This window comes from Anas platyrhynchos, chromosome 2, assembly GCF_047663525.1.
Source record: "Anas platyrhynchos isolate ZD024472 breed Pekin duck chromosome 2, IASCAAS_PekinDuck_T2T, whole genome shotgun sequence".
NCBI lineage: Eukaryota > Metazoa > Chordata > Aves > Anseriformes > Anatidae > Anas > Anas platyrhynchos.
In genome coordinates this window covers 152,686,137-152,704,960 of record NC_092588.1, presented here as the reverse complement: position 1 = coordinate 152,704,960, position 18,824 = coordinate 152,686,137, and the positions used below count along the sequence as shown (strand labels likewise).

Genomic DNA, 18,824 nt, shown 5'->3' with positions numbered 1-18,824 from the left:
TTTAAGATGCAATAAAACATACTTGGCTTCTGTCTAGGTGAGAAAGCAGGCTTCTCTTATACCTCTTATACCTTATGACTGACTGTGTGCAGATTACAAATTCAGTGCAAAATAAAGTAGGCGCCTCACAAGAACGGAGAAACATAAGAGGAACACAATAGCACAGTTAAGTCCAACCTAAAACAAACAACAACCATGTTCACACACAAAAAGATACAAAGTTTGTGCACAATGGTCTGTGGAGCAAAACCACAAATAATTACACAGAAATCATAAGAAACCCGTTTAGGAATGCAGTCAAGTGTTGAACTCTCTGTGCTGGTTTCATACCACTTTACTCAGCTTGGTCTGGCTATGTCATACTTCCACTGCATATTCATGTATTTATTTTTAGTAACTTTCTGAGAAATATGGACAGAACCACCTTGAAAGAAAGTAACGCATTTTTCTAGATGACAGTAAAAAATTAATTTTTAATGTATTTACAGTAATCATTAAGAAATAGTGCTTGAGAGTCTTATGAAGTGATTTGCCACATACAAACTGCCAAATTTTGGTACAGACTTGAAGGAATATTGCAATTGTTTTGTTACATTTTAAAAATATAAAACAAATATAAACTTTATAAAAATAATTATAAAATAATTATTTATATAAATAAAGCCAATTAGATTAAAATATGAATTATGTATATTAAAATAAATGAAAAATATGTATGCAATATATGAAAATAAATCTAAACACAAATTAGTGTAAGAATTTCCTCCTATGAGAACTGACCTGAATGCGAGAGCGAGCTAGATACACGTTGGACTTCCATTCGGTTTTCATTTTTCGGTACTGAGAGGACTTGGAATGGACGAACTGCTTACTGTAAGGCGCATTCAGTTCTCCTGTAACTGTGCTCTGAAATGACTTCGATGTGCTGGTGCTATTCAAGGTGTGAGGCCTGTAGGAGTTGGGCATATAACAGGAAAAAATACAAAACAAACTGAAGATTTCTCCGAAAACAGCCACAAAGCCAATTAAAAAAATTCTTTTAGACGCACACACACTTAAAGCCAGCTAGCATAGACGACACAGCGATCCCATTGATCTGGGCATGCACATACACAGCCAAAGACGACAGGGTTTGTAAGCAGCAGACGAAAGCACAAATAACCCTAAGCAGCCTATAAACCCTGGGCTGTACTATGTGAAATTAAAACAAAATACCTTAACACAAACCTCTTGACATGGGTACTCATTTTAGGCTCGGCACGGGCACAGCCCGTGGGGTTGATGGCAAGAGGAAGTTCCATTAAGGGGTTTCGGCCATAGCGGAAAGTGTAATTCTCACAGGCCTCAACCCCTGGAAGCTGCAAAAGAACAGACACAAACAAAAAAGAAAAGCCAAGTAATTAACAGGTCACGGCACGTAATGAGATGTTTCATTATCCACACTTCCTCCTGCTCCCTTTCTCATGTGTGTATGAGATAGCCAACAATTCTGGGTGATCCAGCAAGAGCTGTGATGGTGAAGACTCACCGATTCGGCAATCCTTGCCACCGCAGAGACTGTCAAACCAAAGAGGTCTTCACCCTTCAAGTAGCCAGGAAACAGCTGGAGCATTTCAGACTCTTTTCTAACAGAAGCAACAGGCTCCAAGATTTTATCCCACACACCTACACAACCATACGGGAAAGAATTACATGGATCAAAAAAATTAAAAGGCCATTGTACTGGTTTTAAAACTCACGCCTGAAGATAGGAGGAACCAGAAACTCATACTGGAAAGGTGTTTTGTTGCTGCCAAGGCCAGTGTTTCATAAGCAAAGTGGAGAATGATCTGATGAGATATTATTTTGTCTTGAACGAGCTCCAAAGCAGCTTAATATTCCTGCTGTACCCTGCCTTGCTTCTCAGGGACAGAGCGTTTAGTATTCGTACCACAGAAACCTTCCGTTCTCTGACAATAATAACATTTCTCTCCAGGGAATCAGGGGGCTTTCTGACGTTACACCAGAGATTCTCCTAGAAAACCTGCACAAGTTCGCTAAAAAGTTACCTCTGTGTGCTTTTTCCATAAACAGATTACAGTTAGCACTCAGTTGTGCATGGAAAATTCAGCTGAGGTTTACCTGGGCAGAGCAGAGCCGAGCCAGGTTTGAGCATCCACAGCACAAAGTGGTCACAACCCAAAGCGTTGCAGGTTCCCAAGACCTGCCATGTATTTATCCTTGAACGTGCTGTTCCTCACCCAGCAGAGTCAGTGCTCGCAGCCCCGAGAACAACTTGGGAACCTCACTCTCCTTTTACTGCACATAAACCTCATCAGGACTGATTTGAAGACAACTTTGTAGCAATATTATATTTAAACAAAGTCACTTTTCAGGGAAGAAAACTTGTACTAACATTCTTACTATTGAATTTTAACCTCAGCTGAACATGGAACAAATCGCCTTTTATTTGCAGCCTATGTGGCTTCTTCAAAGGTGTCCTCAGGCTTTCCAGCATTCAATTAAAAACAGACCCTGGCAGCTCCCTCTAACATTGCAAAGTCTGAATTAGAGCAGTGTCTGCAAAATTGGTTTGAAACATTTATCACAGGTGGTAAGTACCATTAGTAACAAACAGCAGACCCACGAAAGCCACTACCTCAGTCGACAAAATTTACCTTTTGGCGTTGTGTCCGTGAGGACCAGATCTTCGTGGCCTTGCTCCACAACCTTGATGACAAACAGTGGAAGCCCGTCCTTCTCCTCGATCGAACAGAGATAGCGACAGCGCCTGTTTGCGTATCTCATGCTCCAGTACAGCCTGCTGGCCTCGTAGCCCACGGGGAAGAGCGCTTTCGAGGAGTGAAACGCCTGCATCTGCTGCGGCAGCAGCTGACCGACGGCGTGGAAGATCAGGCTCCCCACACGGAAGGTGTGGTCGCGTTCTCCTCGCTGCACGATGCTAGCGATCTGCCGCACCTCGTCGCGCTGCACGTAGACCCTCCTGAAGACTGCAAAGTAACTGAGTTCTTGCTCGTGAGTTCCCTTTGGTTTGTGCATGGGGCAAAGCATGGTCTTGTCTTTAAAAAACATGCATTGTGCTTTAATGGCACAGGTAAAGTGATAAATATTGGTGCACCTTAACCTGTGACAACCGCTGGTGGCACCCATTTTGTGACAGAACATGCACTTCATCTGCAAGCCTCTCCGCAGTGCTAGTTCCACGTTTATTAAGGCACCAGCTTGTGTCTCGTAGACTTCTGTAGACCAAAGAGCACAGTTCAAATGGACCCAAAGGTCTAAATCCAGGTTCAGAAGCCTTGCTGGTCCATCAGTTAATCCATCACCTTCCTCATGACAGAAGCAACATTTTCTGTAGTCTTTAAGCATGGGATCCGGTTTAAGGGTTGTGCCCAATTTTTTGAGAAATTCATCTATTTCTTCTTCACAAGGAGGTTTGAATGATCCTTTAGGAATCACAATCTGAATGCTCCACTTCTTCCACTTCATTCCTTTCCATTTCTTACTAGGAGGCCGACAGTCATCAAGACTGCTGTGTATTGCTTTTAACCTAGGTTTTAGTTTCACTGTTACCTTAAGCTCGTCCGGTTTCGCCTCTACCTTGGCTGCTTCGAATGCAGGGGGGAACATGATCGGGGGCGAGGATGGTGGAGACGCTTTTTCCTGCAACTGAGGCAGACAATGGACATCCAAGGTGGAGATGTTGTTGCTGTACTGATGGAATGCTTTGGGTGGCCTCTCCTTCATCGGTGACTGCGGCAAAGATGGAACCGACTCCTGATAAACCAAGAGAAAACTCTTAAGAAAAAAATCCCAAAGCATTACATGTCTCTTTGAAACTTTCAGGTCAGAACTGAACTGGAGAGGCTACTCTGAAGGCCTAAAATCGTGATGCAGTGACAAAGAAAGGTGGAAATTATCTTCACCTGGTTTATCACAACCTGTGCTGGGATACAGAGCACTGAAGTTCTCCCAGTCAACCCAGAACGTGGCTCCCTTTAAAATTTCACAGGAAAAGCAAATAATCCTGAGTACAGCTTTTGAATGAAAAGCTAATCAAATGCTCTAGAGGTAATTGAGGGATTTACATTTTAGATATTTTTAGAAAGTTCTGTTATGACACAAAATAACCAAAAATATGGGTCACAGAATTAATTCAAAGAACGAGAAACTTGTTATTTGCTAGAAGGGGAAGACTGGGAATTAATGCCACACATTTTTCCTGGAAAAAAGTGACAAGGAAATTCCTGTACAGCTCTGCATTAGTCATTTACCTTGGGGTCTTAGCTGTTCGGTTACAGTAAACAAGAATTAAACCTGCAGAGATTTATTTAAAAAAGAAAGGAGAACAAGAAGAACAAGGGAAGTTTAGATTAAAAGTGCCTAATGTGGTTTCTGTGATTAATCTTGAAAGAATAAATGAAAGGATTAAGAGGCTGAACGTGACATGTAATTAACTTAATTATGTATGTAGCAATACACTTGTAGAAGCATGTGGATGTAAACATTTTTATCTTCTCATCTAGTATTTTGGTGTTTCTTTTGAAGAAATAAGTAAGATGCATCTGAAGGAAGGCTGCATATTCTACAGTAAGCATGTGACTATGTGAGAAGTCAGTAATTAGTTAATGCTCGAAGCACGTTGCCCATTCTGTCCACTGGTTTAGGAAAAAATGTGGGTTTGAACTACCCAAAAGTAGAAACCAAGCTAGTTAAAAGTACTTGAACGTCTTTATCTATGAGAAAATAAACAGCACGATTATTTAGTCCTGAGTGAAGACTATGTCATTTAAATGATTAAATGGATAAACGTAAGTGTTCTTGTAAGATTTCAGTAAGTTATTATTAAGTGTAATTTGAGAATGTACTCGAAGGCCTACTAGCCTTACAGTGGCACCACCCTGAACTTTACAGATTTAACCCATTATATTTATTCGAAGCCGGAAGCACCCAGGCATAGCAAGAAACAAGGTGCTGTGTAGACGTGCTGAGTTTCTCCAAGCTGCTGTATATCCCTAATAGCATGGGTAGGTAAAGAACTAAAGCGTCCTATTCTGGACGTTCATCCTATCCCCCACCTGGGAAAAATCCATGGGCTAAGTTCAATTTCAGTTGAACAAGCTTTTAAGAAACTATTTTTCCAATAATTACAAGCTAATTTTCCTTGTCACTGTCGGTCAGCAGCCTCTTTATTATTGTTTTGGTAATTAATACTTTAGAATGGCAACTTCACCCAAGTAAAGTAACTGAGTAAGATTATTGCTTTCTGATCCATAAAGAAAATACAAATGTTTTGGTAAACTTGCCATTCAATGTTTGCATAGATGTAAGACTTTGGCTGTATATAAGCCAAATCAAAACGCAGAAAGTAACTCTTAAAGAGGTATCTGTGGTTTCTAACAATGCCCAGACAACTTTAACCCATAGACTACTTTTCTGAGATTGCATCTTCAAAGCCTGTGAGGACAGCACAAGATGGTTAGTGTTCTGACCTGTACCTCTGTTAGACAGAGGGCTCTGCAAATATGAATGTGATTTCACCCTGATGGTTCAGAATTTTTGTGTCTGATCCCTCCGCCCCATTTCAGGTTTTCAAAACATAGCTGCAGTAATCCCTGCTTGCTAGGATTCACCAGCATTTGATACTTACTTTGTTCTCGGAGTTTTTTGCCTGCACAGCTGCTGAATAGAGAACAAAGCAGTTGTTGCTACAGAATACAACGTCCTTCATTTTATCAGGCCCTTCTTGGGAATCCTGGGGATCAAACATGGAAGATTATCAGAAGTGCATTTTAATACCATTCTTCACATACGAGGTGTAATGGAACAAGTCTTCCAATCTGGCTAGAAACTGTCTACCTCTTTATTTGTAGAACATTTGGGAAGTAACGAGTGCTACTGTGATATAAAAATACTTGATTATTTGACAGATAACACCACCTACAACCCTGTTCTTCAGCATTTCTTCACAGAAATTTACTTTTCTGCCTTTAACAGAAGTTTAACGATCAAAATAAAGCTTTCTAATACCATGCACCCATCTGCTCCACAGGCACACGTGCAAAGTAAAAATCCATTTTCTTTTATCTTTAGATGACAAAAGAACATCTCATTTTAGGGTAGTCAAAGGCAGTTCATACTGTTTTATCTACTGATCCATCTGCAAAACATTCCTGGGAATTCAGTGTTTTTCTGACTACATGAACCCATTAATTTTATATATAAATTCTGACTTTATACCTTTGTTGCATAATCATCTCAATCTTATTCAAACAAACAGCAATGGTACATTTTTACTGAATGACACTTCCCTGTGCAAACACTCCGTATTTGCCTATGACCGTAACGAGCAGCTTGGGATTCTGTTTGCACGAGAAACAATATAAAATACAGGACACTGAGATTGAGAACTGCTTATTGCTCAGGAAGACTGAAAGTACTCTCACTGTTATAGTACCTTAAGTACAAATACAGGTTGGGCGGAGAATGGATTGAGAGCAGCCCTGAGGAGAAGGACCTGGGGGTGGTGGTGGATGAGAAGCTCAACATGAGCAAGCAGTATTCATGCACTGCTCAGAAAGCCAACCACGTCCTGAGCTGCACCAACAGCAGCGTGGGCAGCAGGGGAGGGAGGGGATTGTCCTCCTCTGCTCTGCTCTCATGAGACCCCACCTGGAGCCTGTGTTCAGCTCTGGGGTCCCCAGCAGAAGAAGGACAGGGAGCTGTTGGGGTGAGTCCAGAGGAGGCCACAAGGATGCTCAGAGGCTGGAGCACCTCTGCTGTGGAGCCAGGCTGAACAACCCCAACTCTCTCAGCCTGCAGAAGAGAAGGCTCCATGGTGACCTTACAGCAACTTTCCAGTACCTACAGGGGCTACAAGCAGCCTGGGCTGGTGGGAGGGGTCCCTGCCCACGATTAGATGATGAATTAGGTGATCTTTAAGGTCCCTTCCAACCCAAACCACTCTGTGATTCCATGAAATGACAGTGTGAAGCAGCCTTACAAACAGGCTCTTTTTGAATTCTTAAGGTCCCTGAAGTGGTTGTGGAAGGACAGTAGCAGCACAATTTAGGAGGCCTCTATTTATGGGACCTGTTTCATGAAATTTACTGAAATATTTTATGTAACAACTTTGACATTTGTTATTTGCACTACAAATGTGCTTGAATGTCCCATCCTGAATTAGGACTGTCAGAAAAGGGAGAATACAAAGAAACTATGAAGCAGTATGAGTTGGAACATTAAGCAGCAGTCTTAGTTCCCTGCATTTACTTACTGACCATTACATGCAAGAAACTTTACTTCCACTGCAGTACCTGTTTATGGAAAGGCAGGTCTTTGAAGGACTTCCGCACGCCACTACCAAGAACCACCACTTTGCAATGAGAGCACCATCGAGGTCTCAGTGCTGAGCTTTCTGCAATGTTTTGACTGTGATCCTTATAGCCAGCTATACCTAGAAAACAGAGAAATCTGTTAGAAGCCATAGCCAACTAAATCAAACTTAGGACAAGACACAGCATTCTTTGGTGGCTTAGAGGAGTAGCATCCTCCCAGATAGGAGATGAAAAGCAAGTTTTAAATTAGGTCCTGATGGGGAAATTGTTTAAACCAGACCGAAAGCACCTGTGTGAACAAGGCAAAAATGAATTATTGTATGTGAAATGAATAACTAAAACAATAGAGCAATACATACTTAAAGACTTGCATAAAATTTTCAAGCAGAGTGGCAACCTTCTAGAACAACGTATTTAAAAGCAGGCCAGCCATAAAATTACTAATGTTGGGTACTACTGGAAGAAATATCTCAATGACAGTGAAGTGAGAAACACAATGGAAGTCAGAGCTGGATCAGACCTGTTACGTTACTGTTAGCATCTTAGCATCAGAAGCAGGTCTGCATGGCCTTATCACACAAGAAAAGTATTATTATTTAGAATGAGAATCAACTAATGATAGAGCAGATTGAGAAGAACTGATGCCCACTTACCATTGTTGCTTGCAGGGAATGGCACGTTGGGTTGCTTCAGTCCGTAAGACCCTGAGATCCTGGCAGGTCCCAAGGACCCTGCTTGAGGACCCTGAAGCAGTAAGTGCTGCCTGTACTCCAGAGATGGGTTCACCCTGTGACTGTTGGCCGCTGCCATGGAGGATGGGACGTCTGGAGCATTACTAACCTCGTAACTGTTGGGAATTCGGACGTGCAGCAGGTTGGAGAAGGCCGCCACAACATTACTAATATTCTAAAAACAATAATGAGAACACAGCTTTGTTTTCACCAGACAAGCAGTGAGGCAGAAATAATGTAAACCATTACAAGATTACAACAGCTGTTTAATTTTAGTATGCTATAGCCCCCTTCACATCCACTATTTGAAGAATATGTATATGAAATACAACAGAAGTTAACAGACTTCTTTCTTTTACCTCAGCAGCTGTGGGATGTAATGTAATTGCTACAGATATAAGGCCAGATTTAGGACCATTCTGGGATGGACCAAGCTGAGAGGCAAAGAAGCCAGAACCAGGTAATGCTCCAGAACCAGGTTCTGACTTTATGTAATTCCTTTTGGCTTCTGAACCTGAAATAAAACAAAATACCCTAGGTTAATCCTACATGCATATGAATGAAAAAAAAAAAAAAAAGAGAATAGAAGAAAGACTAGTTCTAATTCATTCTCTTGCAGTCTCACCTTTTCCAGTACTGCTAGGTAGGATGGGAATGATGGGAGATGGTACAGGCTCTGGGTTCTCCTCCTTGACGACTGACAAGTCGGGATACCTACTTATTTCCATTCCCACCACACTTTCAGGAGAGGAAGAAGGAACGAAGCTGTCAGGAGTGTCCCTGTCCTCACAGTGATCTTGAACCCTGGAACAAAACCAAAAAAAAAAGCTGTTTTGGAAACAGTCAAAAAACCTTTGGTGAGCCTGTGTTATAAATTGTGACAGGGAATTATCATGAACTTGCTTCTTTCTGTTAGTTATGAAACGCAATGATGTGGTAGGCCATTAATTCTGGCTAATACTCCATCGCACAAGGTGGGTTCTTGGAAAAGACAAAATCAGAGGCACCAGCAATGCCCTGGCTCCTTTACAGAATCATCTGCCCCCCATGGCTCCGTCCACCTAAGTAAAAATCAGTATTTAATCCTTAATTCACCAGTCCATCATCTCTCTTACACCAGTATTTGGTCAGGCAGGTGAAAGGATAAGAAAAGGCAAATCTTTGTAGGGAGACTCATGTTCTAGTAAGCACGTCTCACACAGTACCTGAAACTGAATAGAGCAGGGGAATTTTCAGGCTGTCTGACACTTGCACCATACTGCTGTCATCACCATGTTGCTCCATGAAAAATACCAGTTTGTAAAGTTTTCTTTCAATTTTAATAGAGCAAGATAATGAATTCTTAGTAACTTAACAGAACACTGAGTGCAGCAAAGGTAAAAGTCACCTTTTTTACTGCACTGATGGCTCACACGTGGAATGCTAGGAGATAACTGGTACAAACAATCCTACTGTGCACTGTCTGCCACGCACAATGGATTTTGTTTCTTCACACCTCCACAGTCTCATCTCCTACTGAGAGTTTGCAGAATCTGTTCCAAACACATTATTTACATGTGTCAGGGAAAACCCACCTTAACTCCTCCTGATTGTTGTGAGGTGGTGTTGGAAGCGAAGCGGGAACATCCACAGTTTTAGGGCCCTGAGCCATTGCTCTTACTAGTAAATCGTCTTGTGGTCTGAAAGGTAACTGGAACTGCTTTGGTCCCAGAGCTTTGGTAACTAAAATCAGAGAAACAGAGCACAATGAGATATCTGTACAGCCCTTCCTACTGATTTGCATTCTGAAGTACTGGCAGCTCCCAGATACAACCAAGGCATTAAGAGCAGATGGTAATGCAGCTCTCATCCATTTGTAGTTGAAAAAATTTTTGACTGTTCATGATTAATCTCCATGCTTTAAAAAAAATATAATTAAATAAAAAAGCAAGTTTTGAGCTAAAAGGCTTGGCACTTTTGAATGTGCCTTCTGCCAATGTAAGAGTATTTTTATTTTACTTAAACTCAACAACTTTTTAACAACAGAAGAAAAGAAGCTGGAAAGAATTTTATTACTGAACAGTCCTAGGGAAAAGGCAATATTAAGTTTTACTTAACAGAAAGCAATTTTAATTGACCAAATTACAAGCATTAGAAACACACAGAGACTACATATAAAATCTGCTGAGGACACTTTTCAAGGAGACTGCTCACTCAGCTAATTAGTTAGTAATTTGTAGTGGCCATAAAAATTTGATTTTGAAGTTTTCTTTTTAATTTCTTTAGAGTACTTCTAGATCTCAACTTGTTTTCAGAAGGGAAAGAAAAAACCTTATCATTTGACATTATACTGGTGTAAAATAAAACTAGATAATAGCAATTACAGTCTTAAAAGGGGCTAGCTGTGTTGTTTTTATAGAAGAAGACCAAAAAGCACCCCAGTTATCTGTTTTGTGATTTGCTACAAACTTGACTCATTTATTATGGAAACAATACGTATTAATCTTACCATCATGACCTCCTAACATACCAGCCTTGCCAGCCAGTTCTTCAGTGGTTGCAAAGCCGTTTACCAACTTCTGGCATGCCACAGGAGGTGGTGTGGGCGGAAGAGAGGCTGGGGGTGTTGGAGGATTACTCAGATTGTTCTGCTGTAGTAGAGTAAAAAACTGTAAATTAGCTGTGAAGCACAGGGTGAAAACTTGCCTTGTTCTAGTAGGAGATAACGTAACCCACTCAGTTATTTTCATACCCAGAGGTAGCACTCATAAACACCGATAGTTAATTCTCAAATATATGACCAAATACATGGAAGTATCCATTATTAAAAATATGTTTTCTTCTTCTTCTATCAATGGTACTATCACAGAAATATAGTTTGCATGAGAAATATACATTACAGAAAGAAAGTAGAGCTGAAGTATCTACACAAAAGCACAGAGAGCATTTTTATGAACTGCTTGGGAGCCCCAACAAGTTCCTCTAGTTTAAGCAAAGGTCTGATCTTAAGATTGAGAGAACTATACCACAGTGACCCTCCATCACAACCAGTGAGTTACCTTTTCTCACAAAAAGGGAAGTTACCTCGCATTTAGCACAGGATGAGCTTTCACTGAAGCAGTTACCATGGAGAAGCATACTCTGCAAGTTCGAGTTCACACTCCGAACTACTTCTCAGTAGCTTACTTAACTGCCCATATTTTAAACAAAAATTAAATGAGAACTTCAACATCTATCCTTGCGGCAGTCATGCATACAAAGCAAATACATATTATCATTTTTGACCACAGCAACCATATCTGCAAGGTCTCATTCTCAGCTCAGTACATGTCTTTTAAGACTGAAGTAAACATCACTTTTTTAATCATTTACTGAAGTTTTATATTAGGGTAGCCAAGCATCAGATTTGATTCTCTCTGTTCACTGTCTTGCTGTATCCCAATATTGCAATTCTGATCTCAGAGACTGAGTTTTAAAAGTCTGTGGGTTATTAGCTTACCAACAAATGGTCTATTTTGTTCAGAGTTCTTAGTTAGGGCTTAGTGGACAAATGAGAAGAAGTCTATTTCCAATTTAATTCACATTAAGAAATGCTTTAGTGCTTTCAACGACTTTGCAAAGTACTGGGAATTCAGCCTTTTCTGCTCCATAAAACTGTAATTACAATTTTCACTATTTAGCATCCATTTGTAAATGGAATACTTCCTAATTTGTTTACGACAGTTTCTAGAACTGATTTCCACTATCAGAGGGTAAAACAATCTCTGTTCCAACAGTGAACAACCCAGTTAGTATAACAAGAGTGTTTTCTTCTGGTTTCATAAAGGGCACAAAATACAACCAAGCTGCAGCAATAATTAGAACATTTCTCACAGAGAGCCCACAGTGGGTATCTAGATTAAAGCTGTACCTTGTAAATGAGCTGGGAGTAGTAATCTGAAGCTCCATCAAGAGTAGCGCTACCAAAACTTCCTACAAGCCGATTTCCACCATTTAGCTGGCCACTGCCATAAGGAAGAAAATGTGCAAAGCTCACTCCAATTATTGGTTCCATCAAAGGCAGGAGAGAAAGCTGCTGTATTAAAAGTAAAGAAAACGTTAGAAATTAGTCTAACTATAAAATAAAAGCATTACAGATATCCTATCATTAGTAGAGTAGTTTTTATTCTTTTTTTTTTTTTTTTTTTTTTTAAGGGAATTCACCCACTCTCAGACAATTGCCTCAAACACAGACCCCTCTGCTTTTTCAGGAAGATGGTCCCCAGGCCACCGGAGCCACAACGCCCAGTTCCCTGGCAGCTCAGTCAGAGCTGCTGCCAGAGCAGGCAGGAATTCCACTTTGAGACTAATGAATGCTGCCAAGCCAGCAGATATTCCAAACTGAAATAAAACCAAACCTTTGAATTTCCTTTTTTTGTGAAGTTTTATTTTCTAAACCCTGGATTCAAAATTCAACTTCATTAACCACTTCATTTTCATCACGAGAAAGCCACTCTTTAAAGTGTCCCCTTGCTGAGTTGCCCAGTCTCCGTATACCTACTTGCTTGAGCTGGATGAATGTATCAGCGTTAGGGTAAATCGCTTGTTTTTCTTCTTCCTCTTTTTTTCTTTTCTTGGACCGAGGAGCTGCCTTCTCCCCTGTCCTCTGAGTTCGCTTATTTCTCTGCTTCTTGGTTTCATGTCCCACATCTGTTCTCTGAAGCTGGCTGTTACTACACCCAAACGCACCTTGCATCTGGTTTCCTGGAGTTTGCTGGTAGAAAAAAAGAAAGAGAAGCAGAATTTTTGACATTTTAATATACAGTTCATTCAAATTTATCGCACAATAGTCTAAAGAACACGCACAGCAATATATCTCGCTGATAACACCCCGAATTTATGGTTTGTTTACTTTACTGTCTTGCTGGCAACTGTAACTGCTGTACTGTCCCTGCATGCAGAATTATGGCTTACCATTAACACCACTGACGTCTGAAAACATCATTAAAACTCACGGAGCAGAAACATATTCTTCTGAATACCCACTAAAATAAAGTCACATGCGCATGCAGCCTTAGAGATTTTCATGAGGGGATAATAAAAGGGAAACTTGGTTACAGAAGAAAGGCGTGTAAGTTAATGTAATACAAATGTCTTTGGAGTTTAGAACAGAAACGGTATTGTGAAATGGTTCTGCTCTGTACCATTTGATTAAATACTTTTAGTCCTAATTTGCAAAGCCATTCTTCATATAAAAGGATAGCAGTGGAAAAAAATATCAGAATGGGACTTGGTAATGCAACAGATGGTGTCATGCCAAGAGAAAGTCTAATTTCTTTTTAGCAATTATTATTCTAAACAGCTCTGTACAATCCCTAACATAAGGACTTTCCAACTATTCCTGTCATACATGTTTTAACTGGGGATCTTTAACACTTACCTAAGTTACTTGCTGCTCACAATTACATTTATCAGTTTGTATTCATTTTGAATGTGTTTACATTTTATTTCAAGGATGTACTTAGAGTTTAGGGAGTCATGAAACAAAGCTGTTGAGACTGAAGATCACAATAAAATAGCCAACAAAGTATACTACGTGTCAAGTGTACCCTACCTATACAGAAAGCCATTTTCTATTTTTTAAGAGCCTTATAAATTATTAAATCATACAATGCCATTAATACAAAGAATTAGCACTTCCATTAAAATAGAAGTAATTGGAGAAATATTACGTAAAATAGAAATCCAGCAATCTCAGGAGATTTAACAATTTAATGCTTTTGATAAAAAATCCTAGAAAATGATATCTGTTAAGATTAAAGGGAGTACAGGATTTTCACTGGCAAAAAATTAATATAGGCTTGGTTCATTCACAGAACACTGCAGGTTGGCAGCTGAAGGTGTATGAAGCCCAGCCCCACACCTCTGCAAAGGTGCACAGCTCATCCTGTACCTGACAAAAGGGGACTCACAAAACAAAGCCAGAGTCAGACATACAGTATGATGCACAGGAACATATTAGGATGTAATTGAGTCATTCTGTAAAATTGTGCCTTCATCTTAGTACATATTAGGATGTGGCATGTTTTAAGATGATTATTCACAGAAAAAAAGTGTTTCTTGCATTTTAGTAATTTCTGAATATACTCATCTACGAAGTCATTAGATTTTGCTCTTTTTGTAACATAGGGAGAAAAGATAGGAAGGCAGGTAAAAAATCCTTAAATCAGTTTATTCCACCCTTGTGCAGGTAGGTTACCTCCCCTGCATATTCTCAAAAATGCTTGCACTAATGACACAAACTGGCCTTTGGCTGTTGGTTATCATTGCACAACAAAGCAGTAATAGGCTCACCGCTCCTTCTGCTGGATTCTGCTTCTCTGTTAACTTCTTATCCCCAGCAGTCTCATCTTCTGTTCGACAGCTGTTCTCTGATTTCTGATTTAGAAGAGATGAGGATTTTTTGTTTTTAAGCAGGTGTTTCAGTAATTCATTCCCTGACTCCCCTTTTGCTGCTGGAACGCTAGCTGGCTGGGCTGGACTCTGAGCTGAAGAGGCAGGCTGTGACGTGACCTTATCTTCTTCCACCTTAACACTGCTTTGATTTTCTGTTTTAGGCTCAGCTTGACCTGAGCATTGATCAGTTTCTGCCTTTTCTAGTTTAACTTCTTGAATGCTGGTAGATGTCTCTGCTTTATCCTTTTCAGTCTCCATACTTACGCTTGGCTGTTTCTGTGGCAAGCTGCTGCCGGGGAGCTTACTTTCCAGCTCTGGAGAGGTCTGGCTCTCTGCTGCATTTGATGTTGATGGACCTGTTAACTCCACCGACTCTTGCTCATCCTGATGACGTGTAAGTTCGCTGGGGGTATTAACTGCGGGGGTGGAGGTAGAATCAGAAATGGCTGGAGTTGACGGTGCAGTAATGTCTGAATGGGGAGTCGAGGGGGCTTTTATTGACTCAGCATCATCGTCCTTTTTCTTTTTTCGTGTCCTTTTCTTTTTCCCTTTCTCTTCTGGAATTATGTCAGAATACAGCTGTATGAGAGACTGGCTTGACCCAGGGAAGTTTGTTGCCTGGGGCACGCTAGTGTCCGAACCACATGGGGCACCACTACTGAGTGCTGTAGATGAAGGTACTGTAGATGAAGGTACAGAAGGAGCAAATGGGGGCCTGACTTGGTTCTGCGTGAAGGTGGCCCCAGGAAGATTCCCGTGAGTTTGTTTTACATTATGGAAATTGGGGGCTCCACCCGCAACAGCAGATCCATCGGGTCCAAAAGTTGTAGGTCCCACTGGCCTTCGCTCACTGCTTTGCATGAAATTTGTGGCGGGAGGTGAGTTCACAGGACCTTGCTGCAGCATTTGTCCCATTTGTTGCTGCTGGTGCTGCGGAGACTGCTGAAGAGGGCGCGGTGTTTGGATGAAATCACAAGGCAGATCAGAATTAAAGAAAGGTATCTGCGATAAGGATGCTCTGTTATTTAGTTCAGACCCTATCATACCATGCTGTTCCAGTTCCATTCTCTGCTGCAAAGCCCTCTGTCGATCTACCTCCTGCATAAGCTGGATGCGTTGCCGTTCCTGCTGCTCTCGTAAACGCTCCTTCCTCTCCCGCTCTTGAAAACTTTCACTAAAAGGGTTGTTGTCATCAAACTCCACCCTCGGTGGTGGCCCTGACTGTGCAGTTGCATTTGGACCAGGCACGGGAGCTGGTGTACCAGGAGTAATTGGCAACGGCGTCATTGGAGGCTGCATCCTTGCTGGATTCATGGCAAGATGACTCGCAGGGGCATTTGCAGCTTGCCAGCCCGATAAATTTGGCATTCTGGTTGGGTTGGGCTGCCCCGGGATCACCACTGCATGCTGCTGGTGCTGGAGCTGTTGTGCCACCATGGGGAAGTTTTGCTGATTCATTGCTGGTGACGTTCCTCCGGGAACCATCGGTGGTTGAGGCTGGACTCCTGGCATGATGGCGTGGGGTGCCATTCCACACTGCTGCTGCTGCTGCTGCTGCTGCTTGATTCGATATTCCTCAATTAGTTCTGCATGCTCCTTCTGCTGCTTTCGGATCTGTCAATTTAAGAAGTCATTACTCATCTCTGACATGTACTGACTATGTAAAGAATCAAACAACATGCAACTTTCCAGTAGAAAATTAAGCTTATGTGAAAATAGCACTTCTGCGTCGTCTTATTTTCTCTCCCTTTCTAAGGTTAAATGCCCATTGTTTAATTAGGAATACCATCCACCCCAAAATTTTAGAAAAAATAACAGCGCCTAATAGTTATAATTACATACCAAGATGGCACTGTGCTACAGAACACAAACCTAAAATCAAAGCAATCCTTGTACAAATCTTATCATCCACGTATAGAATAACTATAGCTGGAAGCAGACAGGAAAAAGGAAACTGTGAGATGTATGATACACACATCAATTTTCTTTTTTAAAGATGCAGCTGAAAAGAAAATGTTTGCAGATAAACAGTGATTCCTGAACATCACACAGTAGAGGAAAAAGACAACTGCTGCTTGAGAATTTTAAATTTAAAGATGAGAATACACTGGATGTGGACACTAAAAGTTAAGTAGTTTATTTTTTTAAGGCAAATGGGAGAAGCCAACAAAAGGATCTGACAGCGTCACCAGGATGAGAGAGTATTTCAGAAATACAAATAGATACCTAACTACACTGCTCTCCAAGAAAATCAAAGGACTTGTAAACCACTGCTTTGTAACATATGGATGATGGAATCTCTTTCATTTGTTAGACTGCAACTTCTGCAACTTCCATTTGCTGTTGTACTGATATGAAAAGTCCATAATGTAATCTAAAATGTTTGAAAGCACTCCCTTAATCTGGTGCAATAGATACACCAGAAAGCTGAGGACAACAGAGATATTACAGGACATGCTCCAGAAGGCAGGACAGATGCACCCAAAGGGCTATTTACAGAGTCATCTCAGGTCCAAGATAACTTATGAGATCTGGCTTGGCATTGGTACTGCCAGACAAACAGCGACACTGCATAAAGCCACCAACTGGATCCGTCTGCACTGCACAGCCCAGTGCCCCAGGACTTCTCAGCTGTTACACAGCCCTGTGTTGGCTCAGTACGATTAAACAAGGAGGCATCCAAACCACGCTGCCCTCCCAGAATGTGCAGTGGCAGCGAGCCCCGTGACTGTACTTGGAAGTGGATGAGACCTCACAGGACCAGCACCTGCGCAGAGCAAGCCAGTGACTCTACCAGAGCAGTGGAGAACGACACAGAGCTTATTAGCACAGGCACGGCGCCACACCAAAGCAGTCAGACTGCCCTGGCCGTGGAAGCAATATGGTTGTGGCCGCATGGCTCCGTGCCTGAGCTAATATAGTAACTGTCAGACATAAGCTCACATTGCTCCGAGACAGCTCCAGTTTCTCTGCCTGTGACCAGCACAAGCTTTTGTGAGAGCTTTTTTTCTCTGTGCATATGTAGTTTTCCCTTTTCCAAAAGTGATAGAAGCTTGATTGTAGAAAAAGGACTTGATCTCTTTTGAAAGAATGAGAAATTGCTTCAAATAGGTCCTTGGAAATGCACTTTTGTAAAAATGTAGTTAAAAGTCCATCCCGGTATATAAGAACCTGCTGTTTAGGATCTGGATGACTGGTCTAAACCAGTGCTTGAATGGGAGTAGAGGATGTTTTCCAGCCACATACGCAGCTCAAGTTTAAAAATGAGGAATAAAAGAACGTTAATTACATGGCACTAAATGAATCTGCCAGCAATATCCTTATTAGCTGTTACTTTGACGTAACTCCACTGCAAGACAAGACTGAAGTATGTATGATAGAGATTGGTTGAAGTGAGTATTTTTGTGTTTAATCTACTTGTCATTCGTTGTGGAAGGGAAAGAAAGAAAAAGGAAGAAATGACAGACATAATTATCTGCATCATCCCTCTTCCACCCAGCGAAAAGACAAGCCAACGAATAGTCCATCCAATGCATACTTTCTCTTGAGGCAACACAGGAGCAAGAACCTGGGAGTCAGATAAATCTCAGGACTTCATTCCAAGCAGCCTGCTGCCAATTTTTTACCTCATATTAATAAAAGATAATTCTAAAGCATTTAAATATTTGGCAGGTCTATCTGTTCCTGACAACAAAAAGATTCCCCACCCATCCAGTAAGGAAACATCAAGCCAGATAATTTCTACATGACGTCTTGAGGAACATAGGATTTTATACTGTTGGCCAAACCATAAATTTATCAAAGAAATCACAGGCTTAACTTTAATCTCGCTTACTATAATTACAGTTACAAGATGCAGCAAGTGAAATTCCAACTGAATATAAATAAAGAAAAAAACACACAGTGAAAGTGGTTTCACATTGGAACGGGGGCCCAGAGAGGCTGGGCAATCTTTGCTTTTGGAGACTTATTAAAACTTGAGTGACATGGCCTCAAGTAACCCAATCTACCCACAGAACTAGTCCTCCAGTGATCAAGAGACTCAACTAGATGACCTCCAGATACCCCTTTGACCTTTATTATTCTACAATACAGTAACAGACAATGCACTGATGATTAGTGTCTAAGGACCAGACAGATGATAAAGCTAGGCTAGCATTAAAGACATAATGAGGAGAGATTTCCAAACAGTAACATTTAACTGGCATATAACCAAGTTACTGATTACATAAGGACGTCTGAAAAAGCTCAGAGTTGTAAAATTCATTCAATGCTGAAACAAGACCCTACATGCTCAGACCTTCTTCCTTTGCAATTTCCATCTTTCGTTTGTGCTTTCCAT

At 41.1% G+C, this 18,824-nt stretch overlaps 1 protein-coding gene across 14 annotated transcripts in view; it reads right to left on the bottom strand.

The window, feature by feature from the left end:
- KMT2C (lysine methyltransferase 2C) overlaps window positions 1-18,824 on the bottom strand; it is a 195,964-nt gene that overhangs the window by 3,851 nt on the left and 173,289 nt on the right. For 10 of the 14 annotated variants that reach the window (XM_072033843.1, XM_072033851.1, XM_072033850.1 and 7 more), the window contains 14 exons: window positions 14,381-16,096; window positions 12,588-12,800; window positions 11,958-12,122; window positions 10,557-10,698; window positions 9,643-9,790; window positions 8,694-8,872; window positions 8,428-8,582; window positions 7,991-8,243; window positions 7,317-7,456; window positions 5,651-5,755; window positions 2,658-3,777; window positions 1,529-1,665; window positions 1,216-1,358; window positions 781-949 (listed from right to left, as the gene is read on the bottom strand). In XM_072033843.1, the coding sequence (XP_071889944.1) occupies window positions 781-949; window positions 1,216-1,358; window positions 1,529-1,665; window positions 2,658-3,777; window positions 5,651-5,755; window positions 7,317-7,456; window positions 7,991-8,243; window positions 8,428-8,582; window positions 8,694-8,872; window positions 9,643-9,790; window positions 10,557-10,698; window positions 11,958-12,122; window positions 12,588-12,800; window positions 14,381-16,096 (4,785 nt within the window). The remainder of the gene's footprint in view (window positions 1-780; window positions 950-1,215; window positions 1,359-1,528; window positions 1,666-2,657; window positions 3,778-5,650; window positions 5,756-7,316; window positions 7,457-7,990; window positions 8,244-8,427; window positions 8,583-8,693; window positions 8,873-9,642; window positions 9,791-10,556; window positions 10,699-11,957; window positions 12,123-12,587; window positions 12,801-14,380; window positions 16,097-18,824) is intronic. The other 4 variants (XM_072033849.1, XM_072033848.1, XM_072033844.1 and 1 more) reach the window with 4 other exon arrangements.